This window comes from Gobio gobio, assembly GCF_949357685.1.
Source record: "Gobio gobio genome assembly, chromosome: 15".
In the NCBI taxonomy this organism is placed as follows: domain Eukaryota; kingdom Metazoa; phylum Chordata; class Actinopteri; order Cypriniformes; family Gobionidae; genus Gobio; species Gobio gobio.
In genome coordinates, this window is record NC_137108.1 from 6329420 (window position 1) to 6351222 (window position 21803).

The 21803-nt window shown below is 37.7% G+C and overlaps 1 protein-coding gene across 8 annotated transcripts in view; it reads right to left on the reverse strand.

The window, feature by feature from the left end:
• Positions 1-3602: 3602 nt before the first annotated feature.
• fez2a (fasciculation and elongation protein zeta 2a) overlaps positions 3603-21803 on the reverse strand; it is a 29005-nt gene continuing 10804 nt past the window's right edge. For 3 of the 8 annotated variants that reach the window (XM_079836151.1, XM_079836148.1, XM_079836149.1), the window contains 4 exons: positions 11836-11911; positions 11673-11738; positions 8596-8621; positions 7221-7448 (listed from right to left, as the gene is read on the reverse strand). In XM_079836151.1, coding sequence (XP_079692277.1) covers positions 7362-7448; positions 8596-8621; positions 11673-11738; positions 11836-11911 — 255 coding nt within the window. In that variant the 3' untranslated portion in view covers positions 7221-7361. Of the gene's footprint in view, positions 7449-8595; positions 8622-11071; positions 11739-11835; positions 11912-21803 lie in introns of those variants that run through there. The other 5 variants (XM_079836154.1, XM_079836152.1, XM_079836150.1 and 2 more) reach the window with 3 other exon arrangements.

Here is a 21803-nt window from a genome sequence, read left to right on the forward strand (position 1 = left end):
TTTGTGGATGTAACTACGTATTGTGGTACTTGACAAAGGTTTACCAAAGTAGTCCTGAGCCCATGTGGTGATATTGCTTATAGATGAATGACGATTCTTGATGCAGTGCCGCCTGAGGGATCGGAGATCACGGTTGTTCAGCTTAGGCTTGCGCCCTTGTCCTTTACGCACTGAAATTCCTCCAGATTCCTTGAATCTTTTAATTATGTTATGCACTGTTGAATGTGAAATATCCAAATCTCTTCCTATCTCTCTTTGAGGAACATTGTTTTTAAACATTTCAATAATTTTCTCACGTATTTGTTGGCAAACTGGCGATCCTCTGCCCATCTTTGCTCCTAAAGGATTTCACCTTTCTTGGATGCTGCTTTTGTACCAAATCATAATTACAATCACCTGTTTCAAATCACATCATTATTTAACCATTTTACCTCATTACTAGCCCTAAATTGCTCCTGTCCCAACTTTTTTTGAAATGTGTTGCAGGTCTGAATGACAGGAAAAGATGCATATTTACAAATGACATGTAGTTGACCAGACAAAACATGAAATATTTTGTGTTCATATTGTCTGCAATGAAATACAAGTCAATTTAAAATTTGAAATCACTTCTAATTTTTTATTTGCGTTTTCCATACTGTCTCAACTTTTTCTGATTTGGGGTTGTAACTCATTCCATTACTTTTTATGTAAAGTAATACGTTACGTAACTTTCTCTCATTTGGGTTGGGCTCTATTTTTGGCAAATGTAAAGGTCCTTTCACATCAAAAGTGAAATGAATAAACCTGAGGCTGAAGGAAATGCAGATTCACGCCTGTACAATAGAGGACGCAGCTCAAACAAACATTTCAGCTGTGCTGCCAAAGTTCGACACTTACATGAGCAATAAAAAAAAATTAAACACAGATGTGATGCTTATTCAAAGTGATTTTTCCTTATTAGTATTGTTGAACTGGATCATTAAAGGTCAGCAGTAAAAACATTGGTTAATAAAGTGAGATTAAATACAGGTTTGATTAATATTCTGAGTTTTCATTTCACTGTTTTTCTTCATTTTGAGGAATACTGAATCTGTTTATGTATAATTGAGATGATTAAATCCCTGCTCATATTTAATCTTGAACTACAATACCCGTCATGTTCACACACAGCGCCTCTGCACTTACTCCAGATTTCCCCCAACATGGCGACAGGAGAACTGTCAGTCAATATATGGGAAAACAAACTTGGGTTACTTATTTGAAAAAGTAACTCAATATTTTGTTGTAAATGTAAAAGTACTGTGTTACTTAAAAGTAATCCGATTACTTTGTTACAGACTTTGTTACTCCCAACATTGGTTATAAGATGACACTTGTTCAAAAATCTTTTTTGATTTTAGTAAACTAAACTTAATTTACTGTGTTTATCCAATTGATTTGACAAATGTTTTTTATTGACAAAATAAAAATGGTATCTCAACTTTTGAGAGTAAGTAAAACTCAAAAAGTCCATACAAAATAATAATAATAATTATATATATATGAGTTGAGATTTTTTACAGGGCTATCATCGTTAACTTAAACTATTAAAAACATTTCTGTTAATTGAAATAAAGCTGAAATAAAATAAATATTAGTTGAAAAACTTGATTTGTTACAAAAAAAATAAAAAAAATTCAATTGTTGCCATGGCAATAAACTGAAATAAGTTTAAGTTATTAACTGGAAATAAATTATAAACTTCAACTAAAACTGAAATAAAATAAAATAGCAATATTTAAAACAACAACAAAAAAAGTAATAAAATGTAAAAATCACATAACTTACAGTAATTAAATAACTAAAAATTAAACAAAAATTAACATCAAAACTAAAAATTACAGGGTTCACCCAAAAATGAAAATTCTGTCATTAATTCCTCACCCTCATGTCGTTGGACACCCGTAAGACTTCGGAAGACAAATGAAGATATTTTAGTTGAAATCTGATGGCTCAGAAAGGCCTCCATTGGCTCAATGCACTTTACACTCTCAAGACCCTTAAAAGGCACTAAAGACGTCGTTACAAAGTCCATCTCACTACAGTGGCTCTACAATAACTTTATGAAGCGACGAGAATAGTTTTTGTGCGCAAACAAAAAATCAAAATAGCGACTGTATTTAACTTTATTCTGGGCCTCAGACGTGAACTCATGAAGCACAACGAAGCATGCGTGAGAATAGAGCCGGCGTTCTGACCCGACACATGACCCGGACGCGAGGAGCTTTGTTTACAAGCAGAGGAAGACCAAGCTGTTGAATTCCACATTGATCACGCTTTAGGTCTCGGCGTAGTGCTCAAAATGGAGCTAAAGTGTGCATTTCCTGGATGCCCGAACGCCAGCTCTACGTCATATTCTCGCGCATGCGTCGTGGTGCTTCGTGAGTTCACTTCTGAGGCCCAGAATAAAGTTGAATAAAGTCACTATTTGGCAGGTCGATGGGAAAGCATGACCTGGTCATCAGATTCTTGAGAGGTGCTATGAGATTGAGAGACGCCTGGCCTCCTCCCAGACCGCGCCTCATCCCGTCCTGTGACCTCTCTGTGCCCATCATTTACTCACCCTCAAGTCATCCAGGTGTATATGACATTCTTCTTTCAGACGAATAAAATCTGAGTTATATTACACAAGTCCAGGCTAATCCAAGCATTAGAATTGGATTCATAGTTGCTCTGTTTTTGAAGTCCATAAAAAGTGCATCTGTCCGTCATATAACTGCTCCACACGGCTCTGGGGTGTTAATAAAGGCCTTCTGAAGCGAATCGATGCGTTTGTGTAAGAAAAATATCCATATTTAAAACTTTATTTTAAAGTTTATTCAAAAGTTTACTTGATAAATCGATTCGCTTCAGAAGGCCTTTATTAACACCCCAGAGCCGTGTGGAGCAGTTATATGATGGGCAGATGCACTTTTATGGACTTCAAAAACAGAGCAACTATGAATCCAATTCTAATGCTTGGATTAGCCTGGACTTGTGTAATATAACTCAGATTTTATTCGTCTGAAAGAAGAATGTCATATACACCTAGGATGACATGAGGGTGAGTAAATGATGGGCTAATTTCCATTTTTGGGTGAACTATCCCTTGAATGGGAATGTCTAGGTTACTAATGTACTGTTAAATCCCCCCTGCCACAGCTCTGAACCACCGTTGAATGGCCTGGATCCTGTCGGCTCCTCAGCAAAACTTGAATTAAGTGAATAATGCCGGTAATATTTATACCCCTAGGTCTGGTTGGGTGTGACTCTGCATGCAAATCTCACTGGCCAATGTTCATTGGCTCGTTTAGTTACCACTTGGCGGGACCCGACGTAACGTCTCCGTTTCCTCCTTCAGAGAACGAGGGTTACATTAGTAACCCAGACCTTCCCCTGTGACAACATGCCCTAAATAAATATTTGTTCCTGGCAATAATGCTGGAAAAATGTTCAATAGTTTTCTCCAATTAAGACTAAAAGTTGTATGCCTATATCACTAGCAATACTTTGTCAGGCTAATGCATATTATAGTATTATTGATATAAATATAGATTTTTCTTTGAAGCAGAAAAGAATGAGAAACAGATCAAGATTGTTTTCAAATATAGATTTTATTTTTTGCTTTGAAAAGTATAAATAAATGTAAGAAACATAAATTGCCATATAGTTTATACATATTATACAAAACTGTCAGACACAATAATAATATCCGGTCATTATTAATATAACACAAAGAACAAAGTAAACCTCTGTTAATTATTGACCATTGATTGCTGTCCAGCTAATTAGTGTGTCTCGTTATGCAACCGATTCAACGGGCACACAAGCAGATCTTACATTCAAACACGGGCACCAGAACTCAATCTCACCAGCACGTACAGTAGATTTGTTTAATAAGGCGCAATGTGTGTCAAGTCATGGAAATACTGTCACGCACCGCATGGCTGGTCAGTGCCGTGCATAGATTCAAGCGCACAGATTTTTTTGATAGCAAAAATCACTGGAGTAAAGCTCTTTTTAGAGTGAATTGATGGTTAGTGATATAAGGCATTTTAACATTTAAAAGAATAGTAAGTGCACACATGTTACAAGACGACTAATCAACCCTTAGGATTGGATCTACAACACCCCATGGTGCTGTGAAAATAATGCAGTGTGTGTAGATCAGTGGCTCTCAACAGGTTTTTCTCCGGGACAGGATTTCACATTGGACCTCAAACATAGTGCCAAAATCATTTATCATGCCAAAGTACTAGAAGTACTAAATTGGATTAATATCATGAAATGCACAGCCCCAGCAATATGCCAAATTATTCATATGACATATGCAAAACTGGAAACATCATAATCTGTACCAGGGTTGCCAAGTCTGTGGTTTTCCCATGGATTTGGGCTCCATTTAAATTGTTGCCGCGGGTTAATTTTATATTTCCCCTGCGGTTGAAGGTCTAATATACTGCATTAATCGCATTTGACTGAAAGGCTTGTATTGTAATATTTTACTCCATTTATAATCTACCAATGATAAAATTGTGCAAGATAAGTTTTGTGAGAGAGGAGAATTGCTTTTTATGATTTTGAATACATTATGATGTTTATGAATACTACCATATAGTGATTTAAAATTTGAAGTTTGTATAATGCCTAAGAGTGACTTTAAAATAGCCTATATACTAGGGGTGTAACGTACACAGAAGTCACAGTTCGGTACGCATCTCTGTTTTGGGGTCACGGTTCGGTTTGATACGACAGGAAAAAGAAACAAATAGCCAATGCTAGCTTTCTTTTCATTTATTTTTATATACGTTAGAATAAGTGGACCTGGGGGGCCAAGGTCCCCTCGTTTACATGTTCGCTATCTATCTAATTGATAGATTGCGCAGTTTCCAAATGTATTGATTTGATTAACATGTTGTGCGTAGCCTAAACTGTTATTTTCTTTGCGTGTGAGAGTTGAATGGCGGAAAACTGGCATACAGTTTTAAGTTTAATCACATGTTTAATATTACACTTTTTCAAGAGAAAGAGCCAGAGAAAGAGCCAGAGAAAGAGCCAGAGAAAGAGCCAGAGAAAGAGCCTTCTTCACCTCTGAAGCGGCACCTGAGGCTTCCCATTCCCAGGACACACATATTTCATCACTGGACTTCAAATCGGCGCAATGCCAAATGATTTTGTTTCATTTATGGTCACACAGATAAGAGTAAGACATCATTCGAAACTCTTTACACTCACAATAAAAACAAAACGTTGTGCTTCTGTAAAATAAAGAAAACATACAGGATGCTGCTTTCTGCCATCCTGGTTTCCTTTCTGTGAAGTTTGTGGAGTGTGTCATAAAAATCAACCGAAACTCAGCGTATAGGCTACTAGAAAACTCTTGCGTGCATCTGAACTCCTGTGGTGCCTCATAATTCGCATACTATCCGTCCTAAATAGTAATCGAAAATAGAATTAGTAGGTCCCAATTCGTAGTATGTTGAAATGACTATTTCAAAGATCCCCGGATGGTCTACAATTTCCTGTTAGAATCGAAGTGAAGATCCATGCGCACAAACTTTTTGTTAGAAAAATCCCAACATGATGTTCGAGTCCAACGGTTAAGTAGAGAAGTTTAGATAAAGGGGATTGAGTGATTTTATTATCTAACTTGATTAAAATATATTTCTTTAATATTATCCACATTGTATTTCATCTGCAACAGCATTGTGAACTTTTGTAATGTGTTTGGCCATTAAGTTTTAAATGCATCATTATATTTAAATTGCAAACACATGAGGATTCTGCGCATGAAAGACGACTGGCAGATCAACGTGCGACTACATTTCTCTCCGATACGGTAGGGAATTAAATTCAATTGAATGTGGAAGGTTTAAACTGTGACAAGATGATTGACAGGGCAGTTTAAACGGTCAAGAGGATTCATGTAACTAAGCGTGACCTGGTCATAATCAAGTCAAGTCACCTTCATTTATATAGCGCTCTTTACAACACAGATTGCTTCAAAGCAGCTTCACAGTGATAATAGGAAATTCATTTTGCGTTAGAAGCTGAAGTAAGTTTTTGATTGACTCATTTTTGTTGTAAAAACTGATTCGTTATTTAATTTGGTGCCAATTTAACAATACCATCCTCAACTAAAACAGAAAACCCCAATGTGCCCCGGACGCCCATCCGCACGGCAACAGCACCTGGTGGCCGGAGAACTCAAACCATGAAGTAGGTTTTACCGTTACACCCCTAATATATATAGCTTTGGGATATTTTTGATTGGCTATCAGGCTAGTTTTGTGTCATAGACCTGGCAACCCTGGTCTGTAAACATCAGTGGAGATGCAGCTTCATTTCACAGTGAGCCAGTTTTATCAATCTATCTATCTATCTATCTATCTGTCTGTCTGTCTGTCTGTCTGTCTGTCTGTCTGTCTGTCTGTCTGTCTGTCTGTCTGTCTGTCTGTCTGTCTGTCTGTCTGTCTGTCTGTCTGTCTGTCTGTCTGTCTGTCTGTCTGTCTGTCTGTCTGTCTGTCTGTCTGTCTGTCAGTCAGTCAGTCAGTCAGTCAGTCAGTCAGTCAGTCAGTCAGTCAGTCAGTCAGTCAGTCTGTCTGTCTGTCTGTCTGTCTGTCTGTCTGTCTGTCTGTCTGTCTGTCTGTCTGTCTGTCTGTCTGTCTATCTATCTATCTATCTATCTATCTATCTATCTATCTATCTATCTGTCTGTCTATCTGTCTGTCTGCATTTATTTGAACAGCCCTGCGACTCATTTTTGGGTTGTGATCATACAATACTTGGATAAACTGATTTTTACCATGGGATGGTAACATTTTGAAAAACCCAGGTCTCTCTCTCTGACAGGAATCATGCTGTATTAGTACATTAGGACTATCCACCTTATTTATAAAGTAAGATTTGTAACTTGAATGTGCGAGGCTTCCGGTTCAAGCCGCTTCCAGTTATTTAAGCCAAACAAAAACAGTCCGTTATGCAGCTTGATGTTGCAAACTAGTAATTGTTGTCACATTTAAATATTCCATTGTAAATATAAACGCACTGATTTGAAGCGCAAACCACTTACTGCACTATTTACTGCCCTATAGTGGCCAATGAATCAGATGTCTGGCACATTCACAGAAAATAGCTTACTTACGCATTGCAAAATAAGGTGGATACCAACATTTACATTGAGACAAGCACTAAAATCCAGATCTGCATTTGTCCTCCAATCACTAAACACACACACAGCAAACCTGCAAACACACAAACACAGAATACTGCAAACTGTGAGGTAAAACATGCAAAATACAGTCCGACACATCAGCACAGAAGAACTGGAGTCGTGCATTGATCAACTAACAGTGAGAAGGTCAAATCTGAAGAGCACAGTGAATGCAATCCCTCCGTTTCTTCAATATGCATGAGAAGACTGTCCTCTCTCTAGGTGGGACAGAGCACTGTGAACGAGAAATCATGTTCAGAGTTCTGCTGTATATTCATTGAAATCATCATGAACAGATTAATGCTATAAGCAGTAAAGGGAGAAACCAAAGGAGAATTTACTAAGAATCTTATAATGCTGCTTTTTTCCATACAACAACCATTTATAATGACCAATAATCAAAATCACTATAAAAGTATCATAAATGTAGACCTCACAGTATAATTAAAGCACACTTCTGAATACTTTTACTGTTGAATTTGAATATCAGAGGCGGATAGTACTACCGTATTTTTACTTTACAAGTAATTTTATTTTTCAAGTATATGTACTTATCACGGAAAACTTTTACTTCACAACCTTCAAAACATAATATTGTACTTTTTACTGCACTATGTTTCATATTGAATATAATTTAATACTTAATTACATAGAAAATGTAGTAGTGTATACTTTTACTCAAGTACAGAAAACAAGTAAGTACAAGTAAGAAAGTACTATATTTTTAATGTCATTAAGTATTCAAGGTAAAACAACAACTTTTATTTATGAAATGTAGTGCAGTAAAAAGTATAACATTATAAATGATGCTTTGGAATGTAATGAATTAAAAGAAAAACACTGATCAAATACATACTTGAAACAATGTACTGGAGTAGAAAGTAAAAATACTTAAGTACTGTCTGCCTCTGTTGAATATATTGTAAACTGTAATGTATTCCTGTAATCAGAGCTGTATTTTCAGTCTTCAGTGTCACATGATCCTTCAGAAATCATTCTAAAAATCATTACAAATATGAATTATTCCAAATCTCTGACTGGTTGTGGTTGTTTTAATGATGAATTCATACAGATTTGAAACCAGTAAATAATGGTGAGTGAGTAAATAATGACAGATTTGTCAATTTTGGATGAAACTATCCTTTAATTCCTTCCCTTAGATATGTGTCGGGCCACTAAACGGAGTGAATAAAGTGAAGCCCATATTGGAGATCGACTGCATGTGACTGAGCAGTGCTGACCGTTACTGGGTGAGTTTAGAGGGAGGCTGTGGTGAAATGCTATCTGCTGCTATGCTAACGGTGGGTAGACACATTATAAAGCAAACACAGGCGCACTACGATCTAAATGCTCATTACCTATTAACTAAACCTCTGACTAACCTCACAGACCAGCACTAGAACAAATCCTGCAAGAACAGAGAGATCATGAAGGAGGAGAAGATGATAATGGAAGATGAAGGAACTGAGATCTTTAATTGAATGTATGCACGTGGAGTATGGGGTCTCTGCGGAACAAAAGTGGGCGTTTATAAATTTGACTATGTATTTTCTATACGTCCGATATTTCAGTGATTATTGTTTGGTAACTTGTTTTAAGTCACCCACTACATCTAACATCTACATGAACTGATATTAGGCTAATATTGTAGATCTACCGCTGTGTTGGGTTTTGTTTGTATGCAAAACCCAAAAAAAGTTGTATGCTTTGTGGAAAAAACAAGATAATTGAATAATTAAATTACCGCGTGGCGAACCTATGATTACTCATATTTAAACTACTATTGCTTTGTGTTGTTGGCCAGATAAAAAAAGAAAAACGGACATAAGATAATTTTTCAGAAAAATGCCACACACATCATTACAAGTACAATCTTGGCTTTATTATTTGTGTCCCCTTCATAAATAGCTCTTGAGATGTTTTTTGTTTACTGTCGCCCCCAACTGTTAGGGCCCATGGTAACATTTAAAGGGGTCATGAACTGGCTTTTTTTTAAGAATTTGTCTGAGGTCAACTTATGACATTCGTGTGATTTTTACATTCAAAAACTTCATAATGAATAAGTAATAGGCTATTTTATACCCTGGTTTTGAGCCTCTCTCATGGAACACTCAGTTTTTATGTGCTTGCCGCACTTAACCCTCTGGGGCTCTTCAGTCATTTCTGAACCACATTTTTTTAAATACATTCTTTTTTTTAATCGTAGCTGCATCGGAATGGTCCAAAACTTGGTGACTTTATTGGTACTTGGTATATGAACACCCCCAAAAAATTGGGGACAGGATTTGAAAAGTCTAAGTGGTCCTAACAAAAAAATAGTCACACTCAGGACCTTCAGGTCAAAATGACCCCCATAGGAAATGAATGTGAAATTGGCAAAAATATGAAAATACAGAGTTTTTTTGTGCATACAATCTACAAATAAGAAAGAAGAAAAAGGACTCAACAGTGAAGGGGTGAATCTCTAAAACATCAAGAGTGCAAAACAGACAAAAAAACTCACACTCACACACACACACACACACAAAAACACAATTAGCTTTTGGAATCGCACGTGTTAATTTGTGTGCGCGCGTGTGTTTTTGTTTGTATAAGTGTGTGTGTGTGTGAGTTTTTTTGTCTGTTTTGCACTCTTGATGTGTTAGAGATTCACCCCTTCACTGTTGAGTCCTTTTTTTCTGCATCCTGGCTGATTTGTAGATTGTATGCACAAAAAAACTAATTTCCTATTAATTTCCTATGGGGTCATTTTTGACCCGAAGGTCGTGAGTGTGACTATTTTTTTACGACCACTTAGACTTTTCAAATCCTGTTCCCAGTTCCCATTTTTTTGGGTGTTCATATACCAAGTACCAATAAAGTCACCAAGTTTCCGACCATTCCGATGAAGCTACGATGTTTTAAAATTTTTTATAAAACGCAAGATCCACTATAGTGGTAAAAATGTGCTATTGCGTGATAAAAACGCTCAATGTGTCCACCGGATGGCACCGATCTCATTTAAAAAATTGCTTTCATGAGGGCTAGGCTTGACTCTAAAATGAAATACAACTTTAATAAAAAAAATTTAAAAAAATATATACAGTATATATATACATTTTTTATTATATTCAATGGGAAAATATGGGTCATAATTATTGCATAAATATTAATTATAAATCATAAAATGATCTCAAAACACCAAAAAAGAAAAGAAAAAATATTATTGAACAAAAATATATTTCATTGATTTTACTCAAATCTTTTTTATCTTAATCCCGCCCTCCGGGTCATTTTTGACCTGAAGGTCCTGAGTGTGACCCATAAATGAAGAACCCCAGAGGGTTAAGACTCGGAAGTAAACGCCCACTGCTATGACCGGATAAGCTTTGCATAATAATGAGCTTCGGCACCCCCGTCAGTACATGTGGGGAATTGTTTTGAAAACTTCCAATGTGGAGAAACGGCAACCGGATTGATGATTCGCCCACAGGGCTCGTAAAATGCCTTTATCAAACAAACACAATGATTTATCTCTCATCCACCCGCAATTAATATGAATGTTATTTTTCATTACTTGGCCCGCCCGATCGGTGGATATAACCGCGAACCGTGCATCACTAACACACACACACACACACACACACACAAGCCAAGAATGATGTATAAATAATGTTTTTGTGAACATTATTAAAGATCCAGGGTTCCTACACATGTTCCATTCTAAACCTCCATACTTTTCCAGACTCCAATTTCCAAACCTCTCTGTAGATTTTCAGACCATATTTAACATAAATGGTTCATACAGCATTTTTTCAGCTTCATATTTGGTATATAGTACAGTCATCTGTAAATATTTTTATTTTATTTCAATTTTTTCATTGATTTTCTTGAAGTGACAACCTATGGATGCTTGTTTCCGCCAGTGAATGAAGAATCAAAAAAGATAATTGCGACTTTTTATCTCACAATTCCATTGTGGATCTTCAATTTTGCAATGTCATTACATTCATTTTTAATGGACAATTACAATAATTGCGAAGCTGAAATTATATATAATTATATAACTACATCACATCAGTGCAGCGAAACCTTCACAGAATTAATGCACTATGGAATTTCCTGATACACATTAATCATTTTGATTACAAAGTTTCTGAATACAGTGTGCTGGACATGTTGTGATGCTGTGGCACAATCGTACGTCATTATTTACACTGGTTGCAAAACTTGTGTTGGACTAATGAAAAGTGGTGTTCATTTGTGAAGATGATCACGATGAACAAAATGTGTAAGAATCATAAACTGTTTTGTTGGTCACAGAGTTTATATTTTCTGCAAAAATCCAAAAGTCAATGGTAAAATCCTATTGTTTTTTTGTCAAGAGAACCAGGGTGATGCAAACTTACGGGTTGACATACATAAATATGTCATCACTGTTCCTAAATTGAATGCATTTCTGTTAGTTGAGTGTCGTTACCTTTGAGAATGTAGTCTGTGAGGAGGCTTGGGACTTTATCACTGTCGTCTCTCATGGCTTCCAAAACTGTAGAAAAGCGAATGTTAACAATCATGTCAAGATTTCTATACTATTGACAACTTGTAGCAGAAAAAGCAGGGCATTTGTTTGAAATCAAACTCACTTTTGGTAAAGATCTGCAAGTCTTGGACTGACGGCGGCCCGTCTTTCCTCTCGTACGGGATGACTGTTGTCACATACTGAATAAAAGACGAGCACAGATGAGAGGGGTTAAATATGCCACTATGTCTCTAAGTCTTTGTGTGTGTGTGTGTGTGTGTGTGTGTGTGTGTGTGTGTGTGTGTGTGTGTGTGTGTGTGTGTGTGTGTGTGTGTGTGTGTGTGTGTGTGTGTGTGTTCACATTCTCTCTGCACAGTGTTGGGAAAACTGTTAACTTTTTAAAATGTATAATCAGATTGTATGGCAGTATTTAAGACAGTATTTATGTTGCACACATACAAGGATCTCTATAAGCGTGAACAAATTACTTGCACAGATACACTAAATACAACTAAGTAAACTAAACAGCCTGATTTAGGGTCCGTTTACACAACACCATTATCAACTAAAAGCAAAAAAAAATGATGTATTGGCCGTTACATACAATAACAGCATTTGCGGGGCCTGAAAACGCAAACTTTTAAAAACGGGCTTCAAAGTGCACGTTTTTGAAAACGATACCGTTATTGTCTCCATGTAAACTACAAAAACGTGAATCTGTGAAAACGGAGACGTCATGCGCTTGCGTGTAATGTGTTCAGTCTACAGGCGTGTAGTGTTTCTTTCAAAGTGACAGTGCCATCTACTGGCCTGGAAGCAGAATACAGCGTTTTAGTCGTTTTCACTGATCTGTTTGTCTGGCTTTCACCAGACCAAGCTCAATTTAAGATGGGGAACATTTAGGGATGAAACGGTATGGAAATTTAACATCACGATTATAGTGACCCAAATTATCACGGTTATCAATATTATCACGGTTTTGTTCAAGTTTTATATTTGAAAATCACCAAACAAACTAAAGCAGCTCTAAGCACTTTTTTAAGCAAGATTCTGTGGGATTTTCTTCCTTATAATGGCCGTCGTCAATAGCAACGCATAAATAATAATAATTTCTCGTAAATATAATCTCTAATATTATCTCTGTAAATATATTCTCAAGCAATATTCTCATCAGTGTTCAGCAATGATGCATTTAAATCTAGCATGTTTTATGTAAGAGCCCAAACAGTATCCTAGAGAAATAATGCATATCCATATTTCCATATGATTTGACAGTTTATTTTATTAAATATCAAAATGTCTGCATCATACCGGACACCTAGATGATCACTTTACAGCCAGTTTTATGACTTTCATTCTCTTCAAATGCTATTAAAGTTTTAAACGTGTATAACGTTACCAATGTTGTGTGTAACTTTAGAGACCGTCCCTAAATTCGCCAACTTTATGCCAGTCACATCAGATGCGCTGTGGTTCTGCTGTGTTTGTTTGAAACTATTTTCGCTGCTGAAATAGAACAAAAACGGTCAACCTCTGTAAGATGCGTGAATCTCTTGCGTACATCACACACACATCTCTGCTTTTAGTGTAGATTTCAGCGTGTGAGCGGCGTGCGCTCTGAACAAAATTCCGGATAATCTGAACACCTCTGATTATTAGACATTGCATTCATAAACTCAATATAAACACATGTGAGTGGTTATAATGCGCAACGCGATTATAACAGATGGCTTTTGAGAAGACTATAATAAGTTCAACAGCCAGAGTGGCTAGTGTGCAGCCGAAATAACGTTAACTTACACCCGCAAACGGCGGTTGTTAATGGCAAACCCTGATTATTATCCCTTAAATGTCACCCTAGTCTTGTCTGAACTTGTTCGTTCGCTTCACGTTATAATTTCCCAGACGTAGTTTTGGTATTCAGGTCAAAGTCCACTTGCCTTGCGTTCGTAGTTTTGAAGTGTTTCCCCTATTACAGCGACTTAATTCTGGCATGTTCTGCAGACAGGGTGACCATCTTCGATTAAGTTTCCCTCAGGACTTTTGTAAAAGCCAAAATATGACAACGCCTCAGATTTGGTCCTTTTAGATATCAGAAAAATCTCCCGGCGCTGTCACTGCCTACTGCCATTTCTTCTCATTCAGAAAACAGCGGTGCGCGCAACAGACTGACGCTGACTGGACAAGATTTACCGCGAGTTTTAAAATCGTGATAATCACACGCGGTTTTAATGATAATTAAATTTTATACGATATTACTAACCGTCACTAAATTTTACCGTGGTTTATCGTGAAACCGGTAATCGTTTCATCCCTAGGAACATTGATCTGGGGAGTCTGCTCTGTATTTTCTACTGCACAAGAGGCGTGATCAATGAGCATAGTTCAAATGAATCTGTACACAATTGGATAGTCTTTTAACCAATCAGACCACAAGAGGCGTGATCAACGGGCATCGATCCATCGCTTCTCTATCTGTCATCGTGTTAAACCTGATCTGTGTGAACGGAGATCATTTTGACAAAGTTGTTGCCTGCACACGAAAAAAACCCAAAGGAAAAACTTTTTTTTTCCATTTTCATTACATAGTGTCGTGTAAATGTACCCTCAGATAACCATTGTGAAAAGTTAAGCACCAACATATAGGGTTCAGGCAATATCTCCCAAATCCTTTTGACCTACAATAACTTCCTAAAAAGTTGCTTTGAGATCTCAAGTTAATTTTTCAAAAATGTATCAACACATTTGCATGTTGACGGTTCTCTGATGATGGTTAATAGTCACATGACATGCACGTAAACAAATAAGAAATTGAATATTTTTTAATAAGCGTTTTATTTCAACCCTTTTCACGGAGCGAGTTTTTATATCTTTTTAAAAAAATACACTATAACACTATTTCTGTCAGGACCACTTTCGACAAAGATGATTGACTATTAGCATACAGTTTGGATTGGAGGTATGGTTCTGTTCTGGGCAAGAACTCCCTGTGCATCCATGCAGCCTAGCATGGATAAGAGCAATAAGAGCAGTCAGGGCCGGCCTGTGGCATAGGCGGAATAGGCAAATGCTAGGGGCGCCACTCATCCATAGGGGCGCCAAAATGTATTACTGATACTATTTTATTAAATTAATTTGAAATATTACCAAATAAAGCGCAAAAAAAAACGTAACTAAGTCCCCGCATCTTTCCGGTCCGCCTCATCAATCTCCCCCCGCCGATCTACTTGAAGTGCGTCAGAAATACAACGCGCAATCAGTTTATCGTTAGGGGAATTTGTTGTGTCGCGTCGCCTCTCGCCGCATCCAACGCAGACAGGGTTGCTTTCATTTTTTAGGGTGCTTGGCCGTTCGCGCCAGGTGTTGAGTTGTAAGTTGCCTGATTATTTATGACGGATGGCCGAATTGAAGTGTCTAAAAAAAAAGACAGAAGCCCTCTGATGCAGGGAAGATAAGGGATACACTTAGGGTTGGGCATCGAGAACCGGTTCCAACTTGGAACCGTTTAAAAAATAACGATGCCATTGGAATCGTTTAGAAATTTTGTTTTCGATTCCGATCATCGGTTCCAAACGCGCAAGTTTTCGGAAGTGCTTGCCGCGCCCGTTTGTTCTGTTGCAGCCATGGAGCACGGTAAGTGGCGCTCAAAAGTGTGGCTTTATTTCACAAAAAAAAAAAAAACCTGGGTCGGCACAGTGCAACACATGACAAACTTATTTCTTGCACGGGAGGATGCACTACAAATATGTGGTGTAGCTATAAATTAACGAGTGTAGCGTGTTTGAAATGCTGCGCAGGTCTGTCCTCCTCGGGCAACCCTGCGCTAACCAACGTTATTAACGGGATAGTTCACCCTGAAATGAAAATAAAGCCTTCTTTTACTTACCCTGATGTTGTCCCAGTGCCCTATGTCCTATGACATTTAAAATACTGTTCCTGCACGCGCTCCTTCCTATTATGGCAGTGAATGGCGATCAGCTAAAACATTACAAAAAGTAAACAAATGTATCACGCAACGATACAAGGAGACGCGCGCCATATGGAAAGTGTTCAGTGGGCACACTATAGGTTTTGCGAGAAAGAAACCGTATTATTCAGTCAAAACACTGAGCTCGGCCGTTATTCTGAGCGCGCTCCTCAAGTTACACTATGAGCTGTCAGCAGCCGCCGGCGCTCATGCCTACTATAATAACTCGCACTGTTGTCATTGTACCCACGATAAGCACACACACACACACACACACACACACACACACACACACACACGCACGCACGCGCGCACCATTTTGAGAAATCAAGCTCAATAGAAAAAAACGCGATTCTCGTCTTTTCTATAACGTATATGATAAGAAATAATACTAATAATATAACCTCCTTAAGTGAATATTGTGTACCGGTTGTCATGACAATATGCACGAGGCAACTGCGGCTTGGAGTGCGCACACACTGGAACACGCGCATTTGAACAACAGCTGGGTGAGTAAAAGATGGCTTTATTTTCATTTCAGGGTGAACTAACATTATCCCACCTCATCATAATCAGGTAAGTGATTGTAGTGTAAACCCCTTGACCAAATTGCGAATTGTGGTGAACAACAACGTTACTGAAATTATTTTTCCCCCTCGTAGATAAATGTCGCAAATTGCCCACGCTAGTAGCAGTCCTAATGACTGCTGTTAATGCTATTGTTAAACCGGGACTCGGTGTGGAACTCCATTCACCTTTGCAGCAAAGCAAGTGAAAATGCCAGCGGAGAAAGTCCCAAAACTAAAACTCATTATTGAATCAAAATACAATTTTCCTCTGTGAAATGAGCCTGTGACATGTTGTGACTCCACCCCTCAAAGAATCGGAATCGAGAATCGAAAAGAACCGTAATCGAAACTAAGAATCGGAATCGGAATCAGAATCGTTCAAATCAAAACGATGCCCAACCCTAGATACACTGCTCTTCTTATGTAGTATTTGTCTTGTTTCTAGTCTAAATATCTAAAATTCCTAAATCAAGGTTGAAGGTGCATTTACTAGATAAGTTAAATGACAGAAGATAGTTTTCTTGAAAATAAAATCAAAATGAAGTGAGTTTTTGCTTAAAACAAGCAAAATTATCTGCCAATGGAGTGGAAAAATAATCTTGTTTCTGATTGAAATCTTGTTTCTGTCCCAAACAGAAATAAGATTATTTTTCTCACCCCATTGGCAGATAATTTAGCTTGTTTTAAGCAAAAACTCAAGACATTTTTCTTGTTTACTTGAAAATAAAATCAAAATGAAGTATGTCATTTTACTCATCTAGTAAATGCACCTTGATTTAAGAATTTTTAGATATTTGGACTGGAAACAAGAAAAAGATTCTAAATAAGAAGAGCATTTTTTGCTGTGTAAAGACAGAAGTAAAGGGATGTAGGCAAATTAGTTGAACAGTTAATGAACAGTTTATTTAATTGCATAGTAGTAAAATACTAATGTTTGCTAATTAATTCCAGTTATTTTTACCTTAAACTTTATGCAAGCAGCTGTTCTGGGTTCTCCAGAGGCCACAGCCAGTGTGATTTTGTAAAAAATAAATAATATAAAAATGTTAAACGCATGTAATATCACTTTTTTAATAGCCTAATGTTTTTACTCTGCAGTTGTGCAGTTTTAAGGGGGTGTATAGCAATTTTAAAATGTATTTGCCGAAATTAGTAATGATATTTATATACAGGTTTATTTAAAATGGCAACATTTTATGTAAAATTCACATTAAATATCAAAATTTCTCAGTTGAATTCCTGGTGAAAGCATGAATGCTCATAGTTTAGTGGAAGATTGCTGCCATCTACTGGAAAACAAACACTTTTGCTAGTTCTCAATGAATAGTTTGTGCATGAATGTTAGATGCAATTACTCTTGCTATTTGTGTTTAGGCTGTAATGTGGCATAGGTGTAATATTTGTACAGTTTTACTATCATCAGCCTTTAACAAATAAAAAACAATAATAATATCATGAACATAATGATGGGGTAGAATGGACTGGACATCATATAAAACAACAACAACAACAATAAAAATAAAACATCAATGCATTACAAAAATAAAACAGTACGAGTGTTTCCACAACTTAGACTGATAATGTGTAGTGCTAAACCTTGATACAAGGGGCACCAAGTAAAATCTTGCCTAGGGCAGCAAATTGGTCAGGGCCGGCCCTGAGAGCAGTGATAACCCCCCTAGGGTAAACATAACAGAACCAACATAATGTATTGCAGATAGCATTAAAGGGTAAGTTCACCCAAAAATGAAAATTCTGTCATTAATTACTCACCCTCATGTCGTTCGACACCCATATGACCTCCGTTCATATTCGGAACACAAATGAAGATATTTTTGTTGAAAGCTGATGCTGAGAAAGGCTTCAGATAGGCCTCCATTGGCATTCAGTACATTTACTCTCCCAAGACCCATAAAAGGCACTTAAAACGTTGTTACAAAGTCAATTTCACCACAGTGACTCTACAATAATTTTACGATGCGACGACAATAGTTTTTGTGTGCAAAAAAAAATCAAAATAACACCTTTATCCAACTTGTTCTTGTCTTCCGTGTGTGCCTCCACGACGCATGCGCGAGAATATGACGCAGATCCGGCGCTCGGACACATGACCCAGAAGCGATTTGTTTACAAGCAGAGGAAGACGCGCGTGTCTAAGCTGCTGAATTCTACACTGATCGTGCTTTAGGTCTCGGCGTAGTGCTCAAAATGGGGCTAAAGTGTGCATTTCATGGATTCCCGAACGCTGGCGCTACATCATATTCTCGCGCATGCGTCGTGGAGGCACACACGGAAGACAGTAACAAGTTGGATAAAGGTGTTATTTTGATTTTTTTTTGCGCACAAAAACTATTGTCGTCGCATCGTAAAATTATTGTAGAGCCACTGTGGTGAGATGGACTTTGTAACAACGTTTTAAGTGCCTTTTCTTGGGAGTGTAAATGTACTGAATGCCAATGGAGGCCTATCTGAAGCCTTTCTCAGCCATCAGCTTTCAACTAAAATATCTTCATTTGTGTTCCGAATATGAACGGAGGTCTTACGGGTGTCGAACGACATGAGGGTGAGTAATGAATGACAGAATTTTCATTTTTGGGTGAACTAACCCTTTAATGTCAATATTTAACGTACAAAATAATTTGGGAATTTAGTCTGATTCAGGGGGAATCAGAATGCCAAATCCTGACTGATGAGAGGAGGAGCTGGGGATGGAGGAGGGTAATGAGCTCTGGAGAAACGCAATAGCAGCTGATAATACTGAAGGAGCTTATATATGTATGCGGTGATAGACGTCGTATTCCTATAGGTAGACGTGATCAGCTGACAGTCAGCTGATGCGAGCTTGACTAACGTGACCTGCCAGAACAAACCCTACGCTTGATATTTTGTGTTTTATTACAATGGCATTAAATGACAGAAAACTGGTTCACTGCTGTGTGAGTGTTTCTAATACAACGGCTGATGGAGTGACGACAAATTTGACATCATTCTCTCTTCTGACTACCGGCATCAAGCTCTATATTTATTTTTTCTGCTTTTGGAAAGTCACAGAAACCCTATTTTGGATTTTTGTGCTATTTGTCGACAAATTATATTTGTTGTAGGTTCTGTTCATCTCTATAGAAGTTTACCGGAACACACTCCTGGGGAAAAAATGTGGCAAGCCAAAAATGGCAAAATATTTAGTGGTCTTTTAATGGTCTTAACGATTTTCATCACAAATCACTGCTCAGGAAATGAGCAAGAATTGCACAAATACTGTAGATAACGTAACTTAGAATGGAATAGCCGTCCCCGACTTGCAGGCAGATTTTTCCAGGAAGAAGAGTCAGTATTGTTCCACTCAATGTCAATGGCTTCAAACACTTCATGAGTAGTTGAAAATGTGTCCCAGTTCGTTTGAGTTTAATGTAAGACGAATCTGGACTCTGACCAGGGCAAAACATGAGCCACTTGTTGGTTGTCTTTGGGCAGGAGCATTGTCTTGTTGAAAAATAACATCTGATTGTTCCTCTTTAAATAAGAACTTTTCAAATGTAGGAAGCCGGCTATTCTTTACTCTGAAGCATTAAATGACTTTTCACAGTGAAGTATCTCACCAACACCAGCAGCTAAAAAGGCACCCCACCTCTTCCTGCATGCTCTTCTCTGTGGTAGAGATGCATTTATCATTATATTTCTCAGCAGATGTTCGAAGGTGCCGATCTGGAGCATCAACATGTGTTTGGTTGTGATTCATCACACCACACACAACTTCCCATATTCTGCCAAAAACTTAATTCTGTCTTTGATGTTTTTCTGAGATTGCAATGTCTTTTTAAGTAGTGCATTTGCTTAAATTTAGCTAATTTCCTGACCAATAATTTGTGGTTAAGACAATTAAAAGCATAGGGTCAGATTTACAAACAGCTTGCTCCAGCGCAAACCCTCTTTTGTGCACCAAAAAACTACTGTCAGGATTTACTAAAGACACGCAGTGATAAATTAGCGTTGAAAAGGCGTGGATGGGGTTATTTTTGCGGCTGATCTTATTGCTCATGCATTTGTAGGAGTTTCCCTTTCAGACGCAGTATTTATGTGAGGAGAGTATTTTCAAACTTTATGATGCCGAGGTCAAGGACCCCCAAATATGACGAAGCTTTTATGAGGGACCCCCTTCCTAAAATCCATCTATTTTTATGTATGAAAAAACATTTAAACTAGCCTGGATGCCAGCCGAACTTAGCCCCGCCCACAACATTTTTACTCGGGCAGTTCGGTCTGGACTTGATCCGTAGAGAAGTAATTATGCCCGAACAGAAACTGTTCGGACCAATGAAATTCTCAGGGCGGGCTTTAGACGATGATGGACAGATGATAAACAGTAACGTAATCTTCCACGTCATCAAAGGCGCTTGGGTTGAATTTGTTCTAATCCTAAACGGGAAAACTTGTTCGTATATCCATTCACCTTTACTATTTCTCTCTGAAATGATGATGGTGTTGGTAAGTACTCTGTGTATCCTTAAATTCTTTTTTTACAACACCGGCAAAGATCGTTTACACTCATCTTTTTCTTCAAACTTATTCCAGCGTGCGGGCAGAGGGTTGCCAAGTTTTTACAACAAAACCCGCCCAATGGCTAACGTTACTCAAAACTAGCCAAAAACAAGCCCAATAGCTTTCCGGGGGGGTTCTCCGGGGAAAAAAAGTCATTTGGAGGGTAAATTATGTGTTATTTTGGCAGGACTGCCTGCTAAAATTCGCATTCCTGGGTCTGTATATCACATAATTGGGGTCGCTTCAACCAGCGGACTTGGCAACACAGTGCAGTTGAGTTCTGTTGACATTTGACACTAACGTTATGCGTCGCTCCGTTGCTCTGATTGGTTGTAGGTCTATCCAATTGAGGTCTTTCCTGGTTCGGTTGAAACACACCCCATAATCACAGCCCAACGGAGCAGATCAGACTCATATTCTGACTAGAATCTGAGTATGACGACGTCAGGCTACATTTAAACTGTTAGATAAATAGTACTTATACAACATATTGTTTCCAAACTTAAATTGGCTATATTTAAATGTTGGATGTATAAACCTTTTCATTTAAATATTATTTGTATGAGCAACTTTCACAACAAATGTGTGTAATCAGCTTACATACTGCATTAAGAAAACTGCCTTACAACCTCAGTGAGCAAGATTAATAGTGAGAAAAACTCACTAGAAAGATACAAAGCAAACATATACAATTCTGGAAAGTATGTATATGTCAAGAAAGAAGAGAAACATTTAGAAATGAAACAGTTTGAATGTTTGGTAGACTTTATCCATTTTTGCTTTGTCTTTTTCATCTCTGAATCTGAACCTTCTGGAGGACCCCAGTCTGAAAACCACTGATTTAAATGAATCACCTAAGGTTTGCGCTCGTCAATTTACTGGTGTTTGCGACATTATTTACCGCCCAAAAAAAGCACGTCTTAAACCACATGCTGATTTGCACTGCTCTAGATTGTGTTGTTCATTATGGAAATGATCCGGCTGCGTCTGTGTTCTTTCATTTGTATGTCGTCAGTA